At 39.0% G+C, this 26,567-nt stretch overlaps 1 protein-coding gene across 2 annotated transcripts; it reads right to left on the reverse strand.

Annotated features, from left to right (window-relative positions):
• Positions 1-101: 101 nt before the first annotated feature.
• Positions 102-21,031, reverse strand: ERMP1 (endoplasmic reticulum metallopeptidase 1). 2 transcript variants are annotated; one of them, XM_064402970.1, is made up of 15 exons: positions 20,988-21,031; positions 19,464-19,765; positions 15,961-16,088; positions 15,528-15,633; positions 14,524-14,670; positions 12,878-12,970; positions 11,298-11,510; positions 9,926-10,146; positions 7,040-7,214; positions 6,306-6,496; positions 5,513-5,665; positions 4,828-5,030; positions 4,043-4,158; positions 3,370-3,533; positions 102-2,248 (listed from the first exon to the last, which is right to left on the reverse strand). In XM_064402970.1, the coding sequence occupies exons 1-15, from the start codon at positions 21,014-21,016 to the stop codon at positions 2,084-2,086; spliced, it is 2,406 nt and encodes an 801-aa protein (XP_064259040.1). In that variant the 5' UTR covers positions 21,017-21,031; the 3' UTR covers positions 102-2,083. The 2 variants fall into 2 exon arrangements, with proteins under 2 accessions (XP_064259040.1, XP_064259039.1); XM_064402969.1 differs by lacking the exon at positions 20,988-21,031 and adding an exon at positions 20,364-20,671.
• Between the last annotated feature and the right edge of the window lie 5,536 nt (positions 21,032-26,567).

Here is a 26,567-nt window from a genome sequence, read left to right on the forward strand (position 1 = left end):
GAATGAAAACTCTATTAGCCTTTAATCATGCTAAAAATCAAGTGTCACCAATCAAGTTTTGCTTTTATTTACAAAGACAGAAATTTGCAACAAACCAGATATACCTCATAATAAATTTATTTAACAAGGATTACATCCTGAGACAGCAGAAGTTATTGCTTCACTTAAAGTTTCAGAAATTGCCAACAGGCATTTTTATATTTTTGGCTCCCAGTATGAATTCTTCACACAGCACTTCCAAAGCTTTAAATCAAAAGCAAAACACAAAACTCAAAACTGAGAAAGATGGTAAATATCAGTGCAGCTTTAGTTAGCTAGCTGTGCATCAGCTAGAGTACAGTACAACACATTCGCTGAGATTCAAGACACAGGAGTTTTAGTTCATAACTCTGATTTTCAAATCATTAATAGCACTTTTAAATAATATAGGGATTGTACTTTCAAATCAGATACAATCAAGTGAGTGATGATTAATGCACATTAATGTATAAACTCACAGGTTTTAAGATACTGATGGCCAGTTCATTATGAATACAGTAATTACATGTCTTACCCTAGTCCATGAGTGAGTTGACAGTCTTTGTTAATGTCCCTTGCAATCAATCACACTGGTTCTTTCCACTATTACACACAACTACAGAACAACCCAAAGGAAAAATACCTGACTGGAGAGTTGTTATCCATCGCAGCTCACACAAATTAACTGTCATACAATTTTCTTTCATGTCCTCTGCAAACTTACCAGTACTAGCATGTTTCTACTCGAAATGATGATGCCTGCACAAAATATGCTCTGCATGACATTAGGCAATGCTCATGAGATTAAAAAAAACATTTAAATTTGTAGCATGACATTGATATAGCCAAATGTTTTATATATAATTTGGAAAAAAACATTAAGTTCCTTCAGATACATCAAGTTCTTTGAATTTCAAAAATTACCCTTAACTATTAACCACCGCACCAAAAAACCTTAAAAACCTGGCAAGTATAAAAAATGAGGTCAGTAGCTTCTGATTTCAAAGCTTGCCAATTAAAATTGGAAAATACTCTAAAACACATTTATAAAATCCATCCTATGAAAATAAAATAAGAGCAATCCAGATTAGACATCTTTTCAAGATTACTCTTTTAGGTGCTTTTCCTTAAGGAAAGGAGACCTTATTTTAAGAAATAGTAAAATGTATTAGCAAGTGCAATACTGACACACTACCAAAAGTTTCTCCAGAGGAGATACCAAAATTAGCCAATTCTAATAAATTGGAAGAAAACTGAAAATTTAAAGTAGACTAACTATAAGACATCCACTTAAAGGAGTAAGGACTTAGCACTCTTACATATGAGAGAGCAAGTCACATGCTCATGTGCTGCTAGTGAAAGATCCCAACAGGAACAAAACCACAAGATGGTAGTTAGGTTGAACTTAGCCACTCATGCTGTAACACCAAAGACACAAGAAAAAGGGTAGGACTAAGTTTTTTAACAGAAACATACCATTTGGATAAACAATTACCACGCCCCATCATCATACTGACTTCTCTGTATTGTGCATTTACCAAGGACTCAACGCAACCTACATGAGCACCACAGCTTTCAGCGACTTCCAGTGACAAAAGTAATGCTTGGGACTTTGCCACCTCTGCCGTGCTCCCAGAACAAATACCTTTTAGCTGGAGATCAGACTTGAATAGGACGGATAGGATTGATAGGTGATACTCCATGTATCAGTGAAGTACAGTTTTATTTTACACAGTATCAAAATAATTCCATTGAGCCCTCCCATTATAATTGCCACTATTTATTATGATAATATTACCTCGTCAAGTGCAGTTTTCATTTAAAGAAACCCACTAGCCAAACTGCCACTTCAGTGGAAGAGCCAAGGTGAACTGCATTCAGAAAAGTATAATTATATCCCCAAGACAGCAGTAGTCTTTAAATAGTCAAACTGCCAAAGAAACACCTTTTGCTGAAGTATTTTAAATTCTTGCTGAAGTCTCTGGTGTCTTGTTAGAAAGTGCTTGCCACAAAGGCATACTGCATCAGAGATAACCCTATTAGCCCTGCAGCATTGCTGTCAAAATTAAAAGACAAAAAGGTCATAGGTACAAGACCAGCCAGAAGAAAATGTCCAGCTTGGAAACCTCTCCAGTAAGGCATACAGTTGAGGTGACTTTTGATCTTCCCCAAAAAAATAATGTGCTGCTATGGCAAGGGAGACTATTCCATCAGAATGCTTCTCTGGGGCCTGAAAGTGAGAAAAGGAGAACACAGTCTTTATGATTGTTCCTGACACTTCAACATAGATCAATTCAGATGCAGTTTTCTACAGACAGTATCTATGCAACAAAATCCATCCTTTGTCCTCTATGCTAAGACACTCCTTATCTTCAACATATCAGTCTGATTACATGACAAGTTCAATTTGAAATGGACTGGCAACGAGATGTTTAGATCACAGTGCCTCTGATGTGTTATACAGCTTCCACGTGCTCCTACTTCAGTGTTTGTATCTGTTTTGCTGACAAATCAAGATATGCACTCCAACACAGTATTTACCTGATCCCTCTATGGCAAATCCCCTTCTGCCTAGCTTTGCCTCTATGAGACTCAAGTGTGACAAGCCTTGCAAGACTCCAATTTGCTTTATGAAGTACCGTTTGAGGATTACTTGTGTTTAGACTGCCTGGTGCGGGAAGGAAAAATGGACTTTCTGAACTTTCAAAGATACTTGTAATATTTACTTGAAGGGTAAGTGTCAAACCTATAGTAAAAACATACTGCTAAACCTATAGTAAAAACATACAGGTCTGCAAAAAATTATTCCTTTGCAAGTTAGAAGGGTGGGGAGGCAGAAAATAAATCTGACTCAAACAGTAAGGCTGGAAGCCTTGCTTCCAACTGAAAAGAATGTAGAAGAAAATTTAGAAAACAAAGCTTTTACAACTCTCTTCAGCTTCACAACATGTACATTTTCCACCAAGATTCTATAATTTCCCAAAACCAAGCAAACAAAAGAAGAGAAAGGAACTACTCATAGTAATAAAAAAACCAACTCTGAAATAACAGTAGTAGAGATAAAACTTCAGCAACTGTGAGGTTAAGATCAGAGAAATCAAAACTTATGATCAAAGACCATGCAGAAAAAAATATTTTTCCTTTGGCTGTTGGTGGAAAATACTACTCATGGAAAATACATGGGAGCTGATCTATAAAGCTGACCTATCAAAAGAGGGATACTAGAATTAAGTTCTACCAAATAAAGCAAAGCATTAGGAAGTTACTGTGACATTTTTCACACAGGAATGCAGCCATGGTGGGAAGAGGATGGACCAAGGCATCACCAGTTTCCAGCGGTGCCGCACTCACCGTCAGTTCCACCCAGAAGTGCCAGGGAGCTGCGTGCAGCCCGCGGGAGTAGAACACAAAGTAGTCTCCCCCCAGGCTGGCGACAGGCATTCCATCCCCGAGGGACCATCGGGACAGCGCCGAGCCCGCGTGCGGCCGCACGTACAGGGACATGTGGCTCGGGCCTGCGGGGACAGAGAGGCGTGACCATGTACCAACAGGCAGAGGCACAGCAACCACTGCTTTCCCACGGAACAGCAGGGCATCCTTGAACCACTATTCATGTCTTCCCAAGCATGACAGAAACGTCTTCTCTACAGAAGATGCTCCAGTTTTTTCTAAGCACTGGGGTAAGTGAGAAGATGATGTAACAGAGGAATACATTTTATAATAAATATAAAAAATTCTTATACATACAACATGTAAAATGCTACAAGATCTAGCTTAGAAAGGACCTTCTGTAAAACAATCAAGACTTACTCATGACAGATGAGGTTACAGCCCCAGAAATAAGAATTGCAAGACACTACTCACAGCTTCTAGTGTGCTATGAAACTGAATTAATGCATGCCAATCTCAGAAAGCTCACTATCTTGGGAACGGCACTAGAACCTGCAGTACTGCAGTCAAAGCCTGATTTATTATGGGCATAAAAATAAATACACATCATAAACCAGAAGTTTCAGTCACTCACCAGATACTTCGAAGCTTAACCTCACAGAGTTCCAAGGCATCAGCTTCTTGGACAGAAGTTTAAACTGAATGGGGCGCCTTGGCAAAATTTCTGGAGCAGGAAGATACCAGTTTTTCCTGTGGAGAAAAAAAAGTTTCAAGTTATTCTCAATGCAATACCCTGAGGTACTAAACATCAGAAGACATGAAGTTTCTCCATAGTACAGCAGACTGTGCTGCTCCTACAAGAAATATTCAAAAGGTGTTGATTCTAGCAGAAGGCAGGTAAAATCAGCTTTTGGCCAGACTAATATTTAAAGGGCTTATTAATAGAAAAATAGTCACCAGTGTATCAATTCATTACCTTCATCTGCCTTAAATTACAAAACAAATGAGTGAGAATATTTTCACCTTCAAACAGCTAAAACTTTTGCTCTCAAGATTCTTGTGATGTGAGAATAGCCACAGTAGCTGGTTTCCTTCTGTGGAGACCTGCTACTCCAAACATCCTCTGCTGTCAGCTGCAGAGATGGAAGGGAAGAAGGAAGAAGACATATATCCTCCTCTGAACTGTCCTTTAGGAGGCCCCCCCCTTCTCCTTTTTCTCCTCTGGTGCTTACATTTAATTTCCACACATCAACTTCCACAGCTCCTGCAGCAGACCCGTGGCAGAAGACACAGAGGAAGGATTATTTACTTTTAGACCCAGATTATCCTTAGTTTTAATTCTCTTATATAAGTGAAACTTCATAAACGACCCCTGTACTTAGCAGTAATGTGCTCAAGTGAAGCAGAGTTCACACAAACCGGAACATGAAATGGACTGGCAGAATCCAAGGAAGGCCACAGAAGGGAGCCTGCTCCTCGCATGGAGTTCTAATGGTGTCATTGATTTCAGGTACATGGGGAGTTATGTGAGATATTCCATTATAATCAAACCCATTGATCCATATACCAGAGTCACTTTTAACCACATTTCCATCTAGATCATGAAATCTTCTGCTTGTATGCTAGAAGAAAAAAAAAAAAAACAAACAACGAACGCAGAAAGGTAATGGAGCCTCTGGAGTTTGCAGGAGTCAGAAATATCCTCTGTGTGAATCCTTAAGGTCTACTGTATTTTCAGTAGACTTTTCAGCACTGAACACATATCTGAGTATTTATGAATATAAATGCAAGAATTACTCAGGTAAGAAGCATACTATAAAAAAACCATCAGAAGAGGACTGTTTTAGCCCACCTCAAACCACAATGACTTTTTAAATTACCATTATTTACACAATTCACCCACTTAAACCCCCCAAAACACCCTGCTCTTCTGAGACAATGAGCTGAACACTGAGAGTGAACAAGATAACACTAGCAATTGTTTCAAATCCAGGAATAATCATTAGAGCTTTTAAACCAAGAAAGAAAGGGGATATTAAACCTTGAAAAAACTAAACATTCTTGCAACCAAAAGAGGCAATATAACATGCAGAACTTTTCTTACCTGGAGAAAGACTCGCTTAGGCTTTGGATTAGCTGCATCAGAACTGTAAGGAAAGAAGATTCCACTACAAACGAGAATCAGAGTGACTACAAACACAGTAGTTAAAGTTACTAGCGTCGTTTTTGTACTTTTGACAAGGTAAATGAAGTTAATCTAGAGAATAAAAAAACAGTCCAGTTATAAAACTGCAACACTTAGATATAAACCACTACTTGTATAACTCTAAAATTCAATTATGGAACTGAAGGTACATAAAAAAGACATAATTGCAAGTACCACTTCATACAAGACACTACTTTTTAATCTCAGTATTTAAAATTAGTATTTTTAAGATGATTTCTTTTTTATGAAAAGGAATAAAGTGAGTACTTCCTGGAACTTTCAGAATTTTCTTGTTTTTAAAACATCTGCCAACAAAAAAAAACTAACCAAAATCTTTCCAGGTTCTATGGCAGCAGAAAAAGCCCTGAGTACTCTTTTCGAAGTTTGTACATGTATTGTTCAGTCATATATTGTAGTTAAATCAAATCTCTACTCAAAATTTAGCATTACATTTCATATTTTACATCAGTCTTTACTACATCACCATAGAGCAATATAAGCTCTGCTTCAATGATCTTTCTTTGACCAGCACAAACTGTGGAATCTTTGACATATGCTCTAGAGCTTTCCTGTAACGTTTAAGATATTGTCAAATTATCGTTAACTTCCAGTATTAATTAAAAAACCCATCTTATTCTAAACTATAGAGAAAGCTTAAGGGTTTTAAACAACATTTCCAAATTCTACTTACAAAATAGGAAGACAGGATCATAGTGAAGATCACAATAAATCCTGCCAACACCATATCTGGTGGAATTTCTGAACCACTTCGTCCCATGACAGGTGTAAACATTTCAAACACAGTCCAACTAAGATATAGCATATACAGATAGGGAACAAACATCCCCAGCATGTACATCACAATAAACTTTATCGTGGCACCTATACAAAACAGGAAAAAACAAAAGACATAAAAGTAGAAGCTTAAAAGTACATAACACACAACTTTACTGATATATCCACAAGGATATACTGCTGCAAGTCCAAATACACAGTACTGGTCCTCATTCCTGACATGGATATGGGAAGACCTCATTTTACACAACCAACACCAGTATAAAATTTTCAAAACCACCACTAAATTAATCTTGTATTACAAAAAAAACCTGAAACACGTTTTCTGTCCCAAGCATAATTTAACTATTACAATACTTTTATGAACCTTTACTGTTCATCAAAATTCTGATCACTTATTAATATACTCACATACTGTTCTTTTAACCTGAGACCTGGGATGTTTTTCAGTGTATTTTTTAAAGCTTCTCACACTTTCAAATTGTCTTTAGCTCAAGAACACTTTTTTCATTACAAAAATGTGACTTATTTAATTTGACTACTCAAAATCAATGTTTGCAATATCTTTTGCTTAAATAAGAGTAGAGGTACAAGTTTAGAAACATAGTATCTGCCCCTCAAAACCCATACCTTTTTGGCTGAATTCCTTGTGGATCATCAGCTTAGTGAGTAAGGGAAATGCTACCCATAATGTACAAATGAATGCTGAACAAAGGCCCATCTGAGTTATAACAGCCAATGCTATTGACCAAATCATCAATGAGGCATCAAAAAAAACATCTGCCAGGAACTGCTCATTCACATTCTGTAACAAAAATAAGTAAATACATTTCATTACTGTGCACATTCCATAGGTCCCATTTCATAAGAACACAGAAAAATCCTCGTTCCTTGCATAAAATTGTTTTCCTTGGACAAAACAATTTTGAATGGCATCATCTCACCATCCTCTTACCATGCAGAATTATCCATGACAGTGTATTTTTTTATTAAGTTTTCTAAATCTGCTGACCTAACTTGAAAAAGAGATTATATAGACTGGGGAAGAAGGAGGAAGGGAATGTACCAATGACAGTACCAAAGAATACACAAAGCTAGTGTTTCAAGCAAAGAGACTCTTTAAAAAAAAAAAAAAAAAGTTACACAGCATATTAAAAAACTGTGTAATACTTACAGGTGAAAAACTATCGGGACCTCCTGAGAATGTAAACTTGTTTTTGAACAGTTGTTAAAAGACTTCTTACACAAGTGCTGTTATTAGTGCACAAATATTATACTGGTGCCTTTTTAGGTCATGCCACATGCTGTCACTTCAGAAGTCTGCTTATTAAAATATGTTACTTGTTTTGAATAAAAGACATCATATGAGAGACAACAGCAGATATGTTTCTGGGGGTGGGGGGGTGCAGGCAAAGAAGAAATTTAACCGTCAAAAATATGATTTGCTTTGGGGTTTTTTAAAGTTATATAGGAAATCCTGCAGTGTTTGCAGTGCAAATCCTGCTAGCAGCACAAGGGACTGCTTGCATGAACAGTTATCAGAAAGCACCTACTTCAGTTTCAGGGTGAGAAGAAAAAAAAAAGAGGGGGGTGAAGAAACATAAAAGTTGCCAAACCTATTTCAAAACATTAAGCTTATCAACTCACAAGTTGTTGAGCCATGAATAGGCACTGCCTCTGATAGCCAAGGAAGAAATTTGCTTCCAAAATTTTTATGCAACTTTTAAGTCAAATGCAAGTTACAGAAGTAACATTAACTGTGCAGTGCGGTGCAAGCTATAGCATGCAACACTTCTGATTTTCAGATGGTTGATCTGATGATTAGGCAATCAGTAGGCATGAAGTAGATCTAGAGCTTGAAATGTTTTAACAGCTAATGAAAGTAACAGCCAGCTCATCCAGATGACTGGAAAATGGTAACATTGCATCTATTTTATAAATGGCTCATCTTTTCCACCAAGGGAAAACACCAAATACATGTATTTAGTAATACAAGTGTACCACTTAACAGTTCCCTTCCCCAAAAAATTTCAAAAAACCTGCTTCCAGAAAAAGACACAATGGATCCACTCAGAACTTTTCATAAAACCAAGTGGCATGAAGTTCTTAAAACGTTTTCAAATACTTGTATTTGGATGACAACTTAGGCTTCCTAAATTCCCTCATCCAAAACCCGCCCAAATGACTGAGATTATATAAGTAACAGCAAGTGGAACAACAAGACTAAATATTACTGCACGTAAAACCTCAACCTAGCAGGCCTAAGTAGTCAACTTCTGCCCTGGAAGAGTGTCATCTATCAGATAACTCAAAACTATTAATATTTCACACAAAATCATATGGGACTGTTATAATCTATAATTACGAAATTATTATACAAGTTAAATTGAATTGGTCAGTCCATACAAGAGAATCTTAAGCAAAACAGCTAAACAGACAGAAATCACGACAAATGACAGCAACGGGAAAGTCACACACCAAATCCTCACTGAGTTTTGCAGGGGCCTAAATGACTTTGACCTATTGCAGAGAAAAACACAGACAACCAAGAGCTGTGTTCTATCCCCACCTGTGGTCAAAAGAACTATAAATCAAAATAATCACAGAATTGTTTAGATTGGAAAATACCTTTGAGATCACGTCCCTAAGTGCGACATCTAGACATCTTTTAAATACCTCAAGGGATGGTGACCCAACCCTTTCCCTGAGCAGCCTGTTTCAGAGCTTGATAATCCTTTCCATAAAGAAATGTCTCTTAACATCATATCTGAGTCTTCCCTGGCATAACTTGACATTTCCTCTTGTCCTGTTGTTGGCTGTCTGGGAGAAAAGACCAAACCCCACCTGGCTATACCCTCCTTTTAGACAGTTGTAGAGAGTGATCAGGTCCCCCTGAGCCTCCAGGTTAAGCAACCCCAGCTCCCTCAACTGCTCCTTACAGGACTTATGCTTCAGGCACTTCCCCAGCTCCACTGCCCTCCTCTTTGGACAAGCTCCAGCAACAAAATTACTTTCTTGTACTGAGAGGCCCAAAACCTAACACAGGATTTGAGGCGTGGCCTCACCAGTGCTGAGTACAGGGGACAATCCCTGCCCTGCTCCTGCTGGCCACACCATTGCTGGTCCAGGCCAGGATGCCATTGGCCTTCTTGGCCACCTGGGCCCTGCTGGCTCATGTTCAGCTGCTGTCAGCAGCACCCCCAGCTCCTTTTCCTGTGGCAGCTTTGCAGCCACTCTGCCCCAGCCTGTGGCGCTGCCTGGGACTGCTGTGACCTAAGTCACAAAGGCTCCTGCCTTTTTCTAAACATCTCCTAAAGGTCAAAGCTGCCTTAAATCACATAGCTCTTACCTCTCTGATTTAGCACAACAATCTCTAAGTTTAGAGGAAGCAATTTTTCACAGTGACACTTTAAATACTGAAAACTTTTTGCTTTTTTTTTTTAAGCAGCTCAAATCTGTCTTCCACAGATTAAACACCTCATTGCCCTTCAACAATAACAACAAAGCCTTGCCTACCTTGTAGAAGAACTTCTTGGCTAGCACGTGCACAAGAATGAGCTTAGCTGCAGCTGCGGTGCCATAGAGAGACACAGAAACATAGAAATGGGTGTACCAAGAAAGAGCCCGTCCAATGAAGGAGACAAACACGGCCACCATGAGGACTGCCACCAGTGTGCACACCCAGCTTGTCAGGGTTAAGCTGAATGCAGTCAGTAACTTCTTCAGGTTATGAACAGCTACGAAGAAGAAGAAAAAAAAAGAAGCTTCATTCAACACTTGTGTATTCTACTGCAGACTATCATCAAAACTTTAATTACCCTATAGTGTAACTACTTTAATGACGAAAATAAAGGGATTCCCTGTGAAGATATCTTAACAGCATAGTTTGCATCACTTAGTCTAATTCTTTGCATTTCTATTTGCACACATCCCTGCTGCAATGTTTATTCCCAGAATACTGGCGTATTTTGCAGGTTACAGCTTTCTTGGTAGCAAAAATTTTACTAGGGGGCTGGTGGGGCCACAGTTCCACTTTTAAGTATATAAAAAAGCCCAACAAGAAACCCAACAAAAAACAATCACAAAAACTCCAAACCAAAATAAAAACTTCCCCTGAAAAAATACAAAACCAAACAAACAAACCACCAAAAAAATCCCAAACCCCTCTCCTCGTTCCCCCCAAAAACAACAAAAAATTTTGAGTTGTTTTTTTGTAGTATTTTCTTATTCTAAAAATATTTTCTGGATTTGGAGGAGGAGGTGGGTGTGATTTCTTAAGCCTTACTTCTTTTAAATAGGCATGTTCCTACACATACTAAGGTCTAACTAGATTTAAGTTGGTTGACACTGTCTATTAAACTTTGCTGTCATTTTCCCCATTTTTTTCCTTACTTGGTCCTGTCTATAGACAGGTGTTGAAGAAACACAGTTCTGACATCATATCTGAATTAACAAAAAAAAATTATGGATACTTGGCAATTTTTTTTTCAATTTCCAGATCTTTAAAAGATTACATTTTAATCTTCCTGAAATGATAAGAGACAAAATCATGATTCATAAATGCTAGACATCTAGGCCTATCATATTCTTTCACTGTCATTAATATTCAGATGCAAGATTTAAGCACAAAACAACTCCTACAGCATGCTGCACACCTACACTATTTCTGAAGTTCAGCTAACCAGATGCTGTAATGGCCTGAACACTTTTTCACTTACACTTTTGCATCTAGTAATTGCTATTTGTTGAAGAGCAATGCAATTTAAAAAAATCAAAAACGCTAAAAAAAAAACCCTACCAAAAAACTACCAAACAAACAAAAAAACCCAAAAAACCCCATACCCAAAAAAATTTCAAAAAACCAAAAAACAAATTCACCTAGACTTACCTCTGGGTTTTGGCTGTAGCACTTTTTTGCTTAAATAAAAAAAAGCAATTGCTACAGTAATATAGTTCATAATTGTGCCGACACGAGCTGGATAAGCCAGGACAAATAAACCAAGTATATCAAAGAACACAACATTTCCATGTCGATACTCAAAAGATTTAGCCAACTTTTCTGATGTAGCTAGGTATTTTAGGACAGCCAGAATATTGTCACCTATTAAAAGAGCAGACACACAGTATAATTTATCAACGTTAATAAATCACCACACAGCATTTTTAATATAACCATTCTGAAAAATTGTATAAAAATATCCTCAACGAAGACATGAATACACAAATGATTATACTCAAACAGGTATTTAACAGTACACATAGAATAGTATTTTCATGAGTTATTCTATCCAACTGTCAAAATAAGTATACTTGGAAAGTCTCATGCACTTAGAGACCACCTCCGTGAAAGCAACAGTCAGGTTTTCCACCCACAAACTCTTCTTCACTTCTGATATTTAGCACTGGACTTGAAGGGTAACCCATAGAAGAGTTTATAATTTCTTAATCTTCATCCTCTTCTTCTCACTACTAAGTGACTCCTCCAGGTTTTCATGACTATGAATTGCCTGCCTTTCCTTCCCTATATGACTGTAAAGACAAGACCACTATTTTACTCTATAGCCTCCAGGCACCAATCACCTTTTGCTTCCACACAGCCAAAACACAGGTAACCAAATGAGATTAATCATTCTCAACTTTCATTTTGCTTTTACCAGACCATTAAAAGTGCTTACTGGCTGTAAATTTGGTCTTTTTTTGTTTTTTAATCTGATACATTTAGTGGGACAAGTTCTACATATAACCATCATGACCACTAAAATCATCTTTCCAATAGGAATTGAAAAGTGATATTTTCTGTTCTGCAGCTAAATTGGTGCAAGGAAGTGTTTAAAAACCTAATTCATGCTGGTCATCTAGGCTGGCTTCTGTATAACTTTGAAGAGTGAACAGTCAAAATCCTGGAGGCATTTAGGATTATGCTAGCTTTTCCTGGGAAATTAAAGGTCTCCATCAATTTCTTCAACGCCAAATAGCCTACTATGAGCACAACCTGTTATAGAAAATAAATCCTGTTTACCCAGTCTGTGTGCTACCACATAAGTTTGACTGAGGTCCATTCTAAAACAAAAACCTCTGTTGGTAGATCAGTCTCTATGCCACCAACCTACTCAAAAGCTCCTGATGAGAAACATTAACCAATAATGGGACTTAGTGAGATAAAAGGAACACAGAATGCTCAATAATCAGGTATCAATGGAGAGACAATAACTTTGATTTGAAAGCAACTGTGGAACCTAAAACCACTGGATGCTGATAAAATTTATCTTCCCAAGTTGACCAAATATATTGCCTTTTTATTTAAAATGTATGTATTCAGTGAATTCTTTGTGTTCTTGAGAACACAACCAACATGCACTAAATGTGTAATTAAAATTATTAATTTATACTACAGCAGTCTTACAGCAAAATGAAAAAGCAGCTACAATACTACTATTTGGAAAATTACTGAATACTTAGAATACCAACCTGCTCTCTGAATGGAATCTGTCAAAATTCTATCTGATGTGTCATATTCTGTATGGTAAATGTAGCCATTTTCAATAAAAGCCAAATCTATTCCTACAGAAAAAAAAAAGCAGCATTTTTAAAATCTATACGGTCCTAAAACCCCAAAACAAATACGTGAAAGCCTCCCATATACTTCACAGAAAATGTTGCTCTACTTTGTAACCCAATCATTATCCTTAGAGATTAACAAAGTAGTCTTATTTACAGAAGGAAAACTAACTGGACTTCTAGTGTCTTTAAAACACAACAGCTTTGAAACATTACAAAGTGTCTGTCCTTTTGCATGTACCCACTTCCATGATATCTGTACCCAGCTGGAGAAACACATGAAAACACCAGATCATCTCAGCCTCATGCACAAGATGTACAAAGTGCTTGCCAAATGCTTACTTGCAACACTTCAATAAATGTTCATGCTGAAAAGTAATAAAAAGCAGCACTGTGAAACTACAGAGCACCTTCTCAAAATATCAGGTGCGCTCTTTGTACTTCTAATGTGTAAACAAAAGTATTTACCAAAACTCAAAGGTTACTCTGCTTCATTAGTTATACATTCAGTATAGTCCATTCACCTGTTCAGCTGCATATACAAAAAGCTGCTACCTGCAATCTGAATTCTCACAATTTTTGGCAAATTAGGTCTCAATTCTGAGGAACAAAGCAGTTGTTAAACTTAATTATTTTTTTTTGGTTTATAAAAAAATCCCCAGAGGTCAGTAAGAAATCATTTACCATCGAGGTACGATTCTGAACAAAGAAGACATTATACAAAATCATCTACTTTATTTTCAGACTAGAAGCATACTTCAGAACAGTAGAGAATACGCCAGAACAACTGCTTTGTACTAACAATCAATTCAAAAATATCACTTTGCTTGAAAGTTACGCCAACAACAACCTGTCCTGGACAACAAGGACTTTACAGAAGTTTACAGTCTTTTGAACTGTGTTCACCGAGTGAATATTTTACATTTCCTTCCCACTGTTCATTTTCCACAGAAATGACAGCAACCTGTAAACAGATCAGCAAAACCAAAAAGCTTCTGCCCTGTCCTTGATTATGGAAAAAAACCAAAAAACCCCACCAAAACCCCCTAAAAACCAACAACCAAATGCCTCATACAAAACACCAACACCAGTAAGGAAAAAAACCAACCCGCAACAACCAAACAAAAACAACAACTAAAAAACCCCAACCAAACAAAACCCAAGGGTAATGAAAATGCATTAATGACTATGTCACTATCTTTAAAGATGATTTTGGTTTATCCATTAGATACAGACATTTCATTCCTGCAAGCAGGTTATTAACATCATGTACCAAAATGTTTCAAAACAGAATATTTAATAGAGTACTGTTAATTCCTGGAGTATTTTCAAGAACGTCTTCTACCATGAAGCTTCTTTCTGGAAAACACCAGTCATCTAAAAACATCCCTAGTAAACTATATGACAAATCAATCTAAAAACTCTTTCCTTACGAAAGGAACAAGGAAATTCCCTCCCAGTGTGACAGACAGATCAAATTTGAGGATGTTCAACCACAGAACAATGTCGTTGTTAAAAAAATATAATGTGCATTGACATGCCTTTCGATAACATACCTGGAACATTGCCAAAGTCCCTGTAGATACGGAAGTCTGTGTCTGCTGGGATAATGCCACTCTGAAATATTTCCTGCGCCACCACAGAGGCAAAGGGATGTTTGGCCGCGACTACATATGCTTGTACCAACCAAGGATTCTCAGGTCCTAACAAAAGATAGGCAGAAAACTCACAGCAAATATTTTTTGAACTTCAGTTAGGATATGCATTCTCACTGTAACAAATAACACGAAGTACCTCACTGGAGATTTAACACTCTTGCCCCGCAGAGTGCACAGTAAGTACAATTGTGTTGGATGAATGACTCACGCTTGAGAGAAAGAATTAGCTACACCTGAGGGGAAAAAAACCAAGCCACTGTTGCCTCCTGTGTTCAGTGGCAGAGCAGACAAGCCATGTCTCAAAAAGACCTAGCACTAATGAAGAAGTCACAACCTTTAGCCAAGCTTCCAATCCATCATGTATCATACACCAATACTGCTGGTTAGAAAAAAGTCTGTCCCCCTAAATCATTCAGCACAAGTAAACAGCTAAGCAGCTTTCATCAGTACAAGAAAATCTGCAGTCCAGCTAGGATGGGGCACAGGTCTAACCGCAGCCTACAAAACACAGAAGTTTTGCTGCTTCCTGAGCATGAGATGGAATTCTAATGTCAGTATCCTCCTGCCAAGATTTTACAAGAAAAATAAACAGAACATATGAAAGTATGAGTATTAGGGTATATGTACTATCCAAACACTTTTCTCCTTTTTATCATGAAGTAAAAGGGAAACACAACTTCTATTATTCTGTCCTCCACAGGCTTCCCACCTATGAAGCAACTTCTGTGGTAGTGCTTTAGCCTGTAAACTGAGAACAACTTAATTACTGCACAGGACTGGGAAGAAGGCACAGAGGTTCTCTTGTCTTTTGCTTATGAATCATTTTCAATATTCCTTCAAGTCTGCATAATTTATTATCAAATTATCCTAGTGTAGAAATTGGACACAAGGCAAGCTCATACCTGTTTGAAAAACAAGTTCTTTTCCTCCTACACCTGCTGCCTCCAGGTTAATAAAAGCTCTGATTGACTTGGCCCACTCATGTTGTGTAATGAAGCCATGACTAGCCTTGATGGGGAAACAAAAAAATATAGGTCAAACACCTACCAGACAAGCCTAAATGTTATTTTTCATCATTCAAGACTGCATATAACTCAAGGCACAAGGCAGAAAATACAAACAGATGCAGAAAATGTAAGTCTTTTATTTAAACTAATACAGACAATATCCTTAATCCCACTGCATGTTTCCCTTTGAAATTATACACATTCTCCCCAGAAAAGACAGGTAATCAATGAATATTTCAAGAGATTAAACACAAGCTATATCTTTCATTTGTTAAGAGTTTTAATATACTGCTTTGATGTATAATTTCTAATTCTGTCACATTCTCACCTGCAAAATATTTTCTTCTGCACCATTAAATAAGAATATGACAGCATGCTGCAGGGACTCTGATGATTTTGAAAGCGTGTTAAGTATTTCAAGCATCACTGCACAGCTTACAGCATCATCGCTGGCACCTTAAAAAAATCAACAAAATAATAAGGCTTACAACAAATGCACAGATTTGCAACGAAGAGAAGAAAAATGGTTTATCCTATTTCAGTTTCAGTATAACTGCAGTACAAATGTGTTAAGCTTTAGTATATTTTCTGATACTGCTCGTACCCTCTGTCTATACTAGCTGAAAGCACCAGTGGAAAGAAAAATTATGTTCAGAAGTTGGGCAAGTGAATGACAAGATATCAGATCCAACACTACTGTTCAAGAGAAGCAGACTAACCAGGCTACTAGGAAAACAATGTGATAATTATCTATTTTTCTAAATATAACATGAACAAATAAGGATGTAATTTTTATTGACAGCACTCTCAAATTTTAAGAAATAAACATTCCTACACAAGTCACCCTGAAGTGCTCTACACTGTCACAATGCATTCAATTAGGAAGACAAAACCTCAAAGTAACAAAAAGCTAAGACTGCATAATAAAGCTAAGCAAATTCCAGAATTCACACCTTTAAAATTCTCCATAAGCTATACATTATACTAAAAGATTTTCATTATCAGATGCTTTTCACCATCCTCTTTCTTTGCAGAAACCCCTTTCACTCTAATCTCTGTTGTCTTTGAGTTTCTCATCCAACACTACAATCTCACACCTCCTACACCGGACCGGTTCTTTATCTTGATTAACAGCCATCTTTGAGTCAAAGCCTCCCATTTTCCAACTTCCCTCAGTTTGGTGCAAGCTGTAGCACCCGCTCTAATAAATAAAATTTGGGAAAAACCAGAAATTTAAACCTCATTCCTGTGGGCCTGGGTGGCAGGCATGTTGCTGACATGCACTGAGATACCAACAACAGTGTGTTCAGGCATTAGCATGGTATTTGGGTACACTTGTTAGCTGCTCAAAACCTTCAATTTGCACATAAAAGAAATAAAAAGGGCAGCTTTTCCAAAGCTTGTTATCAGGCAAAACTTAAGAAGTATCTGCTATGAAAAGAATATATTCCTAATATAAACATAAATCTTAGTTTAGGTTTTATCTTTAGTTTAGTGCATAGAATAAGTAAACCTCAAATCTTTCCAATACACCATTCTCTTCCCTATTTCTCGGAAATTATGGCCTTGTTCTGACAAAAGCTTTCCATAGATTGCCACCCAAATACCTGATTTAAAGCTCTGATTATCACAGGTTTTCAGTAATTTCACAGAATATCACAGAACATTCTGAGTTCAAAGGGACCTTAACTGCTACCCCAGTTTATCAGGAGTCTGCTCATAGTCACAGCAAGTTATTTTATTTAAAATGCTGTATTAAAACTCAGAAGACACATATAGTTTACAGTGAGGTTAGTCATTTACCTGCCTTGCTGTGAGACTAAGAAAAATAAAAGTTATTGGCTTCAAGAGTCATACAGATTTACATCTGATAAAAGCAGCCATGCTTAAATAGTAACATGCATAAATAGTAACAGACTATTACACAAACTTAGAGAGAAAATATACCCCAATACCTCATACATAACAAAACTGACAGGAGGTTGTAACAGATTTTATGGTAGATATCGGTAAAGTAAGAAAATCCCATTATGCAATAATAATTTCAAGGATGTTTTTGCTATCAAGTTTATCAGAAAATAATCAAATAGGCCATATAAACTGAGGAGTAGTAGAATCAGAACAAGAGACATATTTTAGGACTTCAGAGTTTATGTTTTTTCCTTCACAAGGAACAAACTTTCTAAAATAAGTGGTTTACTGAGACTTCCTTCATGCATTTTGTGTATATAAGCACCACAAGCAGATTATATTTTATCTCAAGCAGATTACATTTTATTATCTAATTTTCAAATGTATTACTCGCTGATTTTTGAGTCATGCTGATTCTGGTTGAAAGCCCACCTTTTTGGTATTGAAAAAAAGGGCTGTAAGCAAATAGCTATAAGAAATATGGGAGAAGAAAAAACAAAGGATTCTTGCTTAGGTAATGTGCAACTGGCATACTAAGAAAACAAAAGGCAGAGCAGCTCCTCTGCCTTTAAATGGCTAGGCGGCTTTGTGATTAAGAACAAGCACACAGGATGATTTCTATCTCCTCTGCAGTTTTCTGTAAAATCCTATACAAACCACTCCTATGTTTTTGGCACTTCTGTACAAGGCTGGTGAAATATTTTAGTGTCCGAGTAACTGTAAAAAAATTAACTCATGTAAACATAATCCTGTTTTATAATCCACAGAAATCAACACACAATTTACATAGGACATCAATTTGAAAACAATTTTTAATTATCATAGTACTAGGCTTGTGAAATACTCTAAGTCTAAGCAGACATACATAGACTATACATACAGTAATTAGCATCTCTGCAGTTCCTCAGTCACAGGGCATGTATAATAACCATGCATTTATTAAGCTTACTTTAGAAGCTTATGATGTACAAATATGACTGAGGAGAAAGAGAAGTTCTATATACTATTTATGGACAGAAAAAAGGCAGGAGTCCAGCAAAAGTGTTGTTTCTGTAGCTAACACTCAACTGTTTCCTTAATAATGAAGACTAGTCACATGTGCTAGAAGAGAAGGCTCACACCAAAAAAATAAAATAGTGTGTGGGATGTAAATGAAGAAACTCCTGTAAAAGCTACACTGTTGGTGAGTACCATCTGTGGGTGTTTTTCAACTGTAATAACAGGCACACACCTAAGGCTGAGTGTTACAACGAATTTTGTGTTTTAGATCCATACCTTCCTAGCTTTGTTAAACCCACAAATTTACAAAGCAGTTCAGACCCTTGCTGCAATAACAATTTAACAGGATTAGATTTAAAAAATATAGAGGAACAAGAATAAGACAGTATGCAACAGTGACAGTCAAACTAGCAGTGGAAGATATACACACTACCAAGGTAACAGAAGCTTTGAATGTGGAAAGAAAAAAATCTGGCTAATCTTAAAATAAGATTTTAAGCATGAGACTGAAAATCTGAGATACCAGCAAAAGGAGGGGAAAACAGACTTGTTAGTGGGGGTGGGCATAGTTTCTGGCACAAAGCATCCTGGATTAAACCAGGATTAAATCAGTACAGAAGTATGAAAAGACCTGGATGATGGGTGGAAACAGCATATGAATGATATGCATGAGCAGTGAATTATAAGAAGGGAAGATATAACCAAACTTCCCACAAATCTAAATAAGCATCTGTAAATTGCTGCCTACCAGGAAGTGAGAGTGAAATCCTGAGTTTAACAGGATCAACCTGTCACTCTAAACAACAAATTTCAAGTTGACTAGTTGGCACGTGCATTACTCTGTCTGGCAGGAGAAATCCATGAGCCAAGCTCTGTGGCTCACGTCACACACAGAAACATGGAACAAAAACACGGACCTACCTGGGGTATTTGGTACGGAATCAAAGTGACAATTGGATAACACTGCATGCTCAGCTCCATTGCGAGGTTCCAGCTTCACTACCACATTTGTTATGTTTGCATAGTAACTAGTAAAGCCTCCTAAAAAGTCAATGCTGAAGGAGCCTGTGGGCCTCTGTATGTCTACAGATATCTTGTGAGCATCTGTGCTTTCTCTTTCTATTTCCCTGATTTGTTCTAAGAGGTAGTTAACTGCAAGAACTTCATTTTCTGGACTTCCAACTGTTCTGGGCCCAATTGCTGTAATGTTGTCAAGATATCCCCTGTAAGACACAAATCAATACATTCGACATTTGGTATGTAACTTATCTACAACCATAACATTTTAGTAGATGGTTCTATTTCAAAACTCAAGGTAGGCAGAAGAGGCTAAAGCCAGTTAGATGATAACTTGTAATGGGCATATAGGCCTGATTAGTACTACTTACTTTTAACTATTTACCATGAGATTAAGCCATAGTATTGGTCTTCTGATCTGAACACATCAATTTAAAAAGAAGCAGAAAAGTGAATGGAGAAGCTAAAGATTTTACCTTTAACGAGGTTCTATTTATGCATATATGTCCTTTTCTGAATATCTGAAAAAACACACTTTTATCAAAACATACACCTGACGCTAACACTCCAAAACCGAAATTAAAGTGACAGTTTTAATCCTCCCGACGTCTCGACATACAACAACTGAAAACTCGCGAAGAAGCCTTCCCAGACACTGAGCACCACACGAGACTACCAGAACGAAACTACGGGGGAGGCGCTGTTCCACCAGCTCCGAGCTCTCGCCAGGGCACAGCGCGACGCGACCCCTCTGCCAGGGACCGCCACCCACCCGGCCGCCCCCGCCCGGCGGCCCCGCCGTACCTGGCGCGGGAGGCGCTGAACTCGCGGGGCCCGGCGGTGGCGGGCGGGCGGCTCAGCAGCTGCCGGTGCGACACCTGCGCCAGCGCCCGCAGCCCCAGCAGGTACAGCAGCACCAGCGGCGCCCCCCGCGCCTCGGGCAGCGGCAGCAGCGGCCGCCGCCCGCCCCGCTTCTTGCCGCCCGCGCCGGGGTCGCCGTCCTCTCGCGGCGGCGGCCGGCGGCGGTCGCGCTGTGCGGCGGTGGCGCGGAGCCGCCACCCGACCGTGTCCCCGCCGCGCTCCATGGCCGCGCCGTCCGCCCGCCCGCCGCGCAGCCGCCGTACGGGCACGGGCACGGGCCAGGGTCAGAGCGGGCCCGGCCCCGCCCGCCGCTCACGTGGCCCGGCCCGGGGCCCCGCGGGGCGCCGGCCCTGCGCCTCCCGCGCGGGCCCGGGGCCGGTCGGGGCGGGAGGGAGCAGCCGCTCACCGGGCCCAGCCTCCCTGCCCAAGCAGGGTCATTCCAGAGCACATGGCGCAGGATTTGTGCATGCTGTTCTTGAATATCCCCAGTGAGGGAAACTCCACAGCCTCTCTGGGCAGCCTGTTCCAGTGCTCAGGCACCTGCACTGTAAAGAAAAAGGTTTCTACCTCATGCTCAGGTGGAACCTCCTGTGCATCGTTTTCTGCCCACTCTCTGTTGTCTTCTGCCCTCTTGCCTTGTTGCTCGGAGCTGCTCAGAAGAGCCTAGTCCATCCTCTTGGCACTGTCCCTTCAGAGACTTACAGACACCAATAAGGCTGCTTCACAGTCATATTTTCTTGAGGCTGAACAAGCCCAGCTCTCTCAGCCTTTCCTCATAAAAGAGATGCTCCAATTCTTTAGTTACTTTTGTTGTTCTCTGTCAGATGTGCTCCAGGAGCTCCATGCCTTTCGTGTCCTCAGGAGCCCATAACTGGGCACAGCCAGCGCAGCTGGGCCTGGTTTGGCTGCACACTGAGGCTGGGAAGCCCTCAGCAGTGTTTGTCCATGGAAAGTGGTGGCCTGGCAGTGGTGAAGCCCTGGGCCCTCTGTCCAGCCACAGCTCCAGGGTGAACACCCACCCGACCCTACACCTGACCAAAGACTGCCCCGTGCTCTACGTGCTGCATCACCTTGCTCACAAAGGTGTGCAAGGCTTTCCCTGGTTTCCTGCTTCTTTTAGTTGTTTTGGTTGGTTGATTGGTTTTGTTTTCGTTGAAGCAGAAAGGAAAGTTCACAGAAGTAACAGTGGTGCCATGCAGGGGAGAAGCGAAGTGCCATAACCCTAACCCTAAAAAACAAGAAGTAACAGCACTGGTGGTTCTTGCAGGGTTTCCCTCTCCACTGCATTATATCTTTGGCATTTCATAGTTGTAGCAGTACCCAGTCTGGAGCTCAGGTAGGCTGGGGTGCAGAGCAATAGCACCAGGAGGTGCTAATGGATAGTGGCTTCTAGTGAACTCCTGCCAAGGAGAGCATCTGCGAGGATGGGCCCTGAGCAGTGACAAGGACCATCACTCATGCAGCATTCCACGTGGTTCTCTTCGGGAGAGAACACTTCTGCCTGTTCTCACACTGTCTTTGAATGATGACAGAGACCTGTTTGTGGTCATTTTCCCTATGTTTATCATACTGCTTTCCAGTGTTCTTCACCATTTTTGAAGATATCCTAAAAGATACTTACTTTTTTGCTGCTTTGTGATATAATCTGGAAACAAAATATGTAATGATCTAGAGAAATGGCAGTTTCAATAAATCCAGTGGTGCAGGTAAACACTGAACACTGCTCCTTTCTACCCTGCCCTTGCTGGCAAATGAAAACTAATAGGATTAGCAATACTCTTTGGAATTAAAAAGTCTGAAAAAAGTGGCAGACTGAAAGATGATGACTATGCTCTCTGCACACCCCAGGTTCTTTTGGAAATTTCCATACTCAGGCTTAGCGAGTTTTCTGATTTGCTTCACTGCATCCTCAGTACAGACAAGATTATTGATGACGATTTATGATTTACAACTCCTGATTACACTATGACCCAGTAACATAGTTCTAGGCTGAGAGTCTTGGTTTATTCTGTTTTGTTCAGTTTTTCTTCCTTTCTGCTTTTGTCTCACTTACCTATGTTACCTCTCTCTTCACAAGCAGACAGACATACCTACAGGTTAGGTTCTTAATAGTAGATGTTACATTAGAAACTGCTATGAAAAATTCCAATATAATTTTTTTTCATAAAAATACCAGTGCAGAATTAGTCCAGTGAAAGGCTTGCAACACAAATAACTAAACAAAACAAAACAATCAAATGTGACCCTCCAATATGTCATGGAATGGAAACTGCCCTTTGACAATGTCATATTAATAACCTGTATGATGTTAAGTTAGTACTATGAATATACTTAAGAAAATATGGGCCTGCTATTGAGTATAGGTCTCTATTTCTCCTTTGAAATTCTTGTGTAGGTCTTAATGTTATATAGAGAAGACAGTCAAGGAACCAAATACAGACTTTCATCTCTTATTTTGATTTAATGGATAATATCATCAGTGTTAAAATACTGGGGGGCCACCAGTCCTGGAAGACTTACCTAAGCAGCTTTCTGCAGGGCCAGTGGCTCTCCAGCAACATATTTTGTTTTACATCAATTCTACTATGCCTGCGTTATTGATGTGAAGCATTATATACTGTTTGAGAAGTAGGAGCTGCGCATCATTTGTTGATGTGCAGCTCTTTCTTTTGGCTCTAGACATACATGAGGATTTCATTGTTTTCCTTATTATTCTCCTTTTATTTTTTGGGCAACATTTGAACATTAAACCACCCCCTGTTAAGAAAAAGTCCTGACCATACTAATCTTGGTAACAGTCATATTCTTACAGATCAAAACAGTTTTTAAAATTCTGGCAATTCAAAATTCAGAAGTAATTTTCTGCTTTAGATGAGAATGACTTTGTATGTCTGAAAAAGCAACAGCCGTTTTATCTTCTGTTCTGAGCACAGCATTTGGGAGGGCACTGTGTGGTATGAATTAGGCTGGAATTATAGTGCTTACATGTTTTGACATGACTGTAATATCAAGGTCAAATACATCAACAAACACAGTGCCCTTTATTGCTCTGTTAGTCTGGAATGACCAATTTAAGATAATTGGATATGATTTCCAATCAAATTATTCAGCATAAATTCAGTTTGACTTTATGTCAAGAAGACTGGTGTTTAACGTAATATCTTGCCATCCAAGCTGGTTCATTTTGTCAGCTCACAAAAGAGGAAAATCCCATGTTCACTGAGCATTAATTATACTTGTAAACCGTGTTTTAAGCAGAAAAAGTAAAAAGACAATTCCTTATCGATAAGGACTATGGGTTGGATTTGTTTTCTAGTTTAGTAGCAAAAATAAGTTAAGCCATAGCATGTCAGCATTCTTGCTTAACAGAAAAGTACAGATATTAATGTTTTATACGCTAAGGCCACCATCAGCTCCTTAGGGTGAGAGAACTAGAATGTTCTTCTATCTTCAGAAGAACATTCAGTTTTGACTAAAAATAGACAGCAATGAAATAATAGGTAAGTTGTTCCCGTTGTCACCTTTCCTATTCAAGTGTGACTTACTTGTGGTATTGATTTCTTAGCTTCCATTTTCTATCCATCAAATCTTCTTACATCATTGACCAATAAATTGAAAATCCCTTTGTTGCAAGATGTCTAGTCTAGTGTAGGTGTTAATACATCATGATCAAGACCCCTCTTAATTCATCTTCAAGTTTAAGTTTTATAACCTGGTGATTTTCCAGCCCTTTCATCCTCCTGTTAACCATTCTGATGATTTCAAGTTTTCTAGTAGACTACCTGCATTGCCAAACCAAAAGAAATAGCATTGCAGCACGTACACCAGTGTCACGTACAAAAGTAAGATCATTGCTACTCTGCAGGGAGGCAGAGATTTTTATTTGCTTTAACATCAGCATGTTGCCACAGCTTTGGAGTGACAGTTCTGCCCATCTGTCTTGGGAATCTGGTTCTGTCACTGCAGCATGTTCCAGCCATCCACTCATTGTCCCACAGCTTCTCTGAGAGACCAGCCTTCAATGAAATTTGGACTTAGCAGGAAACTCTGTGAGGAAGAAGAAGCAGATTTTACATTCTGAGTTTCCAGGGCCTATTATATCGGCCTTTTCTTAGTGACACATATGGGCTTGGAAAAATCTTGCTTCCCTGCACATAAGGTGGTGTTGAATCACTGGGCCTTGCTGCAATGGAGCTAGATCTTTACTCCTCCCTCAGGCACAGATCTTTCATCTCTTGAACCACATATCCAGCAGTTATCTCACTCCTGTAACCACAGTGTTGTAACTAGAAGCTCATATTAAATCAATTTTCTGCCCTGTCTTCAAGGTAGATTTTTTGGGCACTACTACCAACAGTCAAGTTGCTGTCCCTTAATCGTGGCCTGGTTCTTATTCTGTGTACTGCCAATGTTTGCCTTGCAAATTTTGTAAGCATTCAGTATTCTTCTGAGTCAGCACATATTCTTCTTCATTATCTGTTGCCATCCCAGTCTTAAAAATGAAACTAGGAAGAATATTTTCAAGAATATTGTAAGTGCAAGAATCCATCCTTATAGAAATACAGGGCAGCCTTGTGTAGTCTTGTATTCAGTTCAATACAAGCTCTTGTCCATTCTGAAAACTCTTCCATACAGGCACACTTCATGCTGCCAAGGAAACTGGCACTTCTTCTTGGACTTTATTTCCTCACTTTATCATAACTCCACAATATAGCACCTAGCCTTAGATAGCACCGTGTGTCACAGGCTAGTTTAAGAAAATAGTACAGGAAGTCTAATGAGGTTATATCCTTTAATGTCCATGCTCTCAGCTGAATCCTTCTAACAATCTTTCCCAGACATCAACAGGGGACATTTAGGGCTAATTTAGCCAAACATATCCATCTCTCTCCTAAGGTACGAAGACAGAAAATGCCTTATTGACACTCCAGACATACCCAAGAACTGGGCATTTTCATCTTCATGGTATAATTAAAGCAGAATGATTAAACCCTGGCCACTCTTTTCAGAACAGGAAGTGGAAGAAGCCACCCACAGATGCTAGATTGATAGGGCACAGAAAGACTCTTGTTTGCATCAGCACTGTACTTAACCATTTTGATTTGGTAAGCTTAAGCAGTACATTTCCCTCTTCCCTGTTTAGCAGTACTCATTTCCTGTGTCCCCCCTTCTTCTTACCCTATAATTTTGAAGCTATAATGATAACCAAGAGTTACATAGAGAAAATGAACTGATTATTGCTTGTTGAAAAACAAAGCAAACAACCTTTATTCAGATAAATATACCCTCCACTTGCAGCCAAGTCAGGCTCTATGTCACCCTCTTACCTGTAGATACTCTGCCCCCCATTCCATGCAGGCTAAGAATATATAGGGAGGCCAGGGACTGATGTTATAAAGGGAGGCCAGGGATTGATGTTTCCATGGAGAAGGGAGCAATCAGCATACCTGACTGTAATTTCAGGACAGAAGGCTTTTTCATCATTTGTTCCCAGCCTGTAAAGATTCAGTCAATCTTAAACTAATAAGAATTTGTTAAACTAGTAATCAGATAATCAGAACCCAGTCCAAAACCAAGCCACTTATTCTTCTTTTATTTGTTAAATAGCTCACTTTTTACAGTCTGACAGCTTCCGACAAACCCAAATCACTCATTTGCTTATTTGGTACCCCTTTCTGCTCTTTAGTCCATCTGATATCTGCCAGCTATTACTGCCAGCTATCCTGTCCCCACAAAACACACATCCTTTGTCATCCTAACTTTATGCAACTGAAGCACCACCCTGGTTCTTCTTCTCTAATCACATCAAGATTAATTTTTTATTTTTTTTCCTTCAAGGCCTTAAGAGCCTCCGTACTTATCCACATATGTTACCCAGGTTCATTTATTATCCCATGTCAGCTATTTTGGCAGTGATGTCAGTCTGTTTATTTCTTACATAACAGTTTTCCAATCTTTTCATATGCTGTCTCTCCTGCACAGAGTCATCAGAATATTTATGTTCAGGCTACCTGTATTGCATCAGTAATCACTTAACACCACAGATCAAAACAGTAATTTTGATTCAGTCATTTCAATCAATATTCTCTTAGCTGATGGATCATATGACCTGAGAGTGTTTTATCTTGGCTTACTATCTGTTTATCA

Source organism: Passer domesticus, chromosome Z, assembly GCF_036417665.1.
Source record: "Passer domesticus isolate bPasDom1 chromosome Z, bPasDom1.hap1, whole genome shotgun sequence".
Lineage (NCBI taxonomy): Eukaryota > Metazoa > Chordata > Aves > Passeriformes > Passeridae > Passer > Passer domesticus.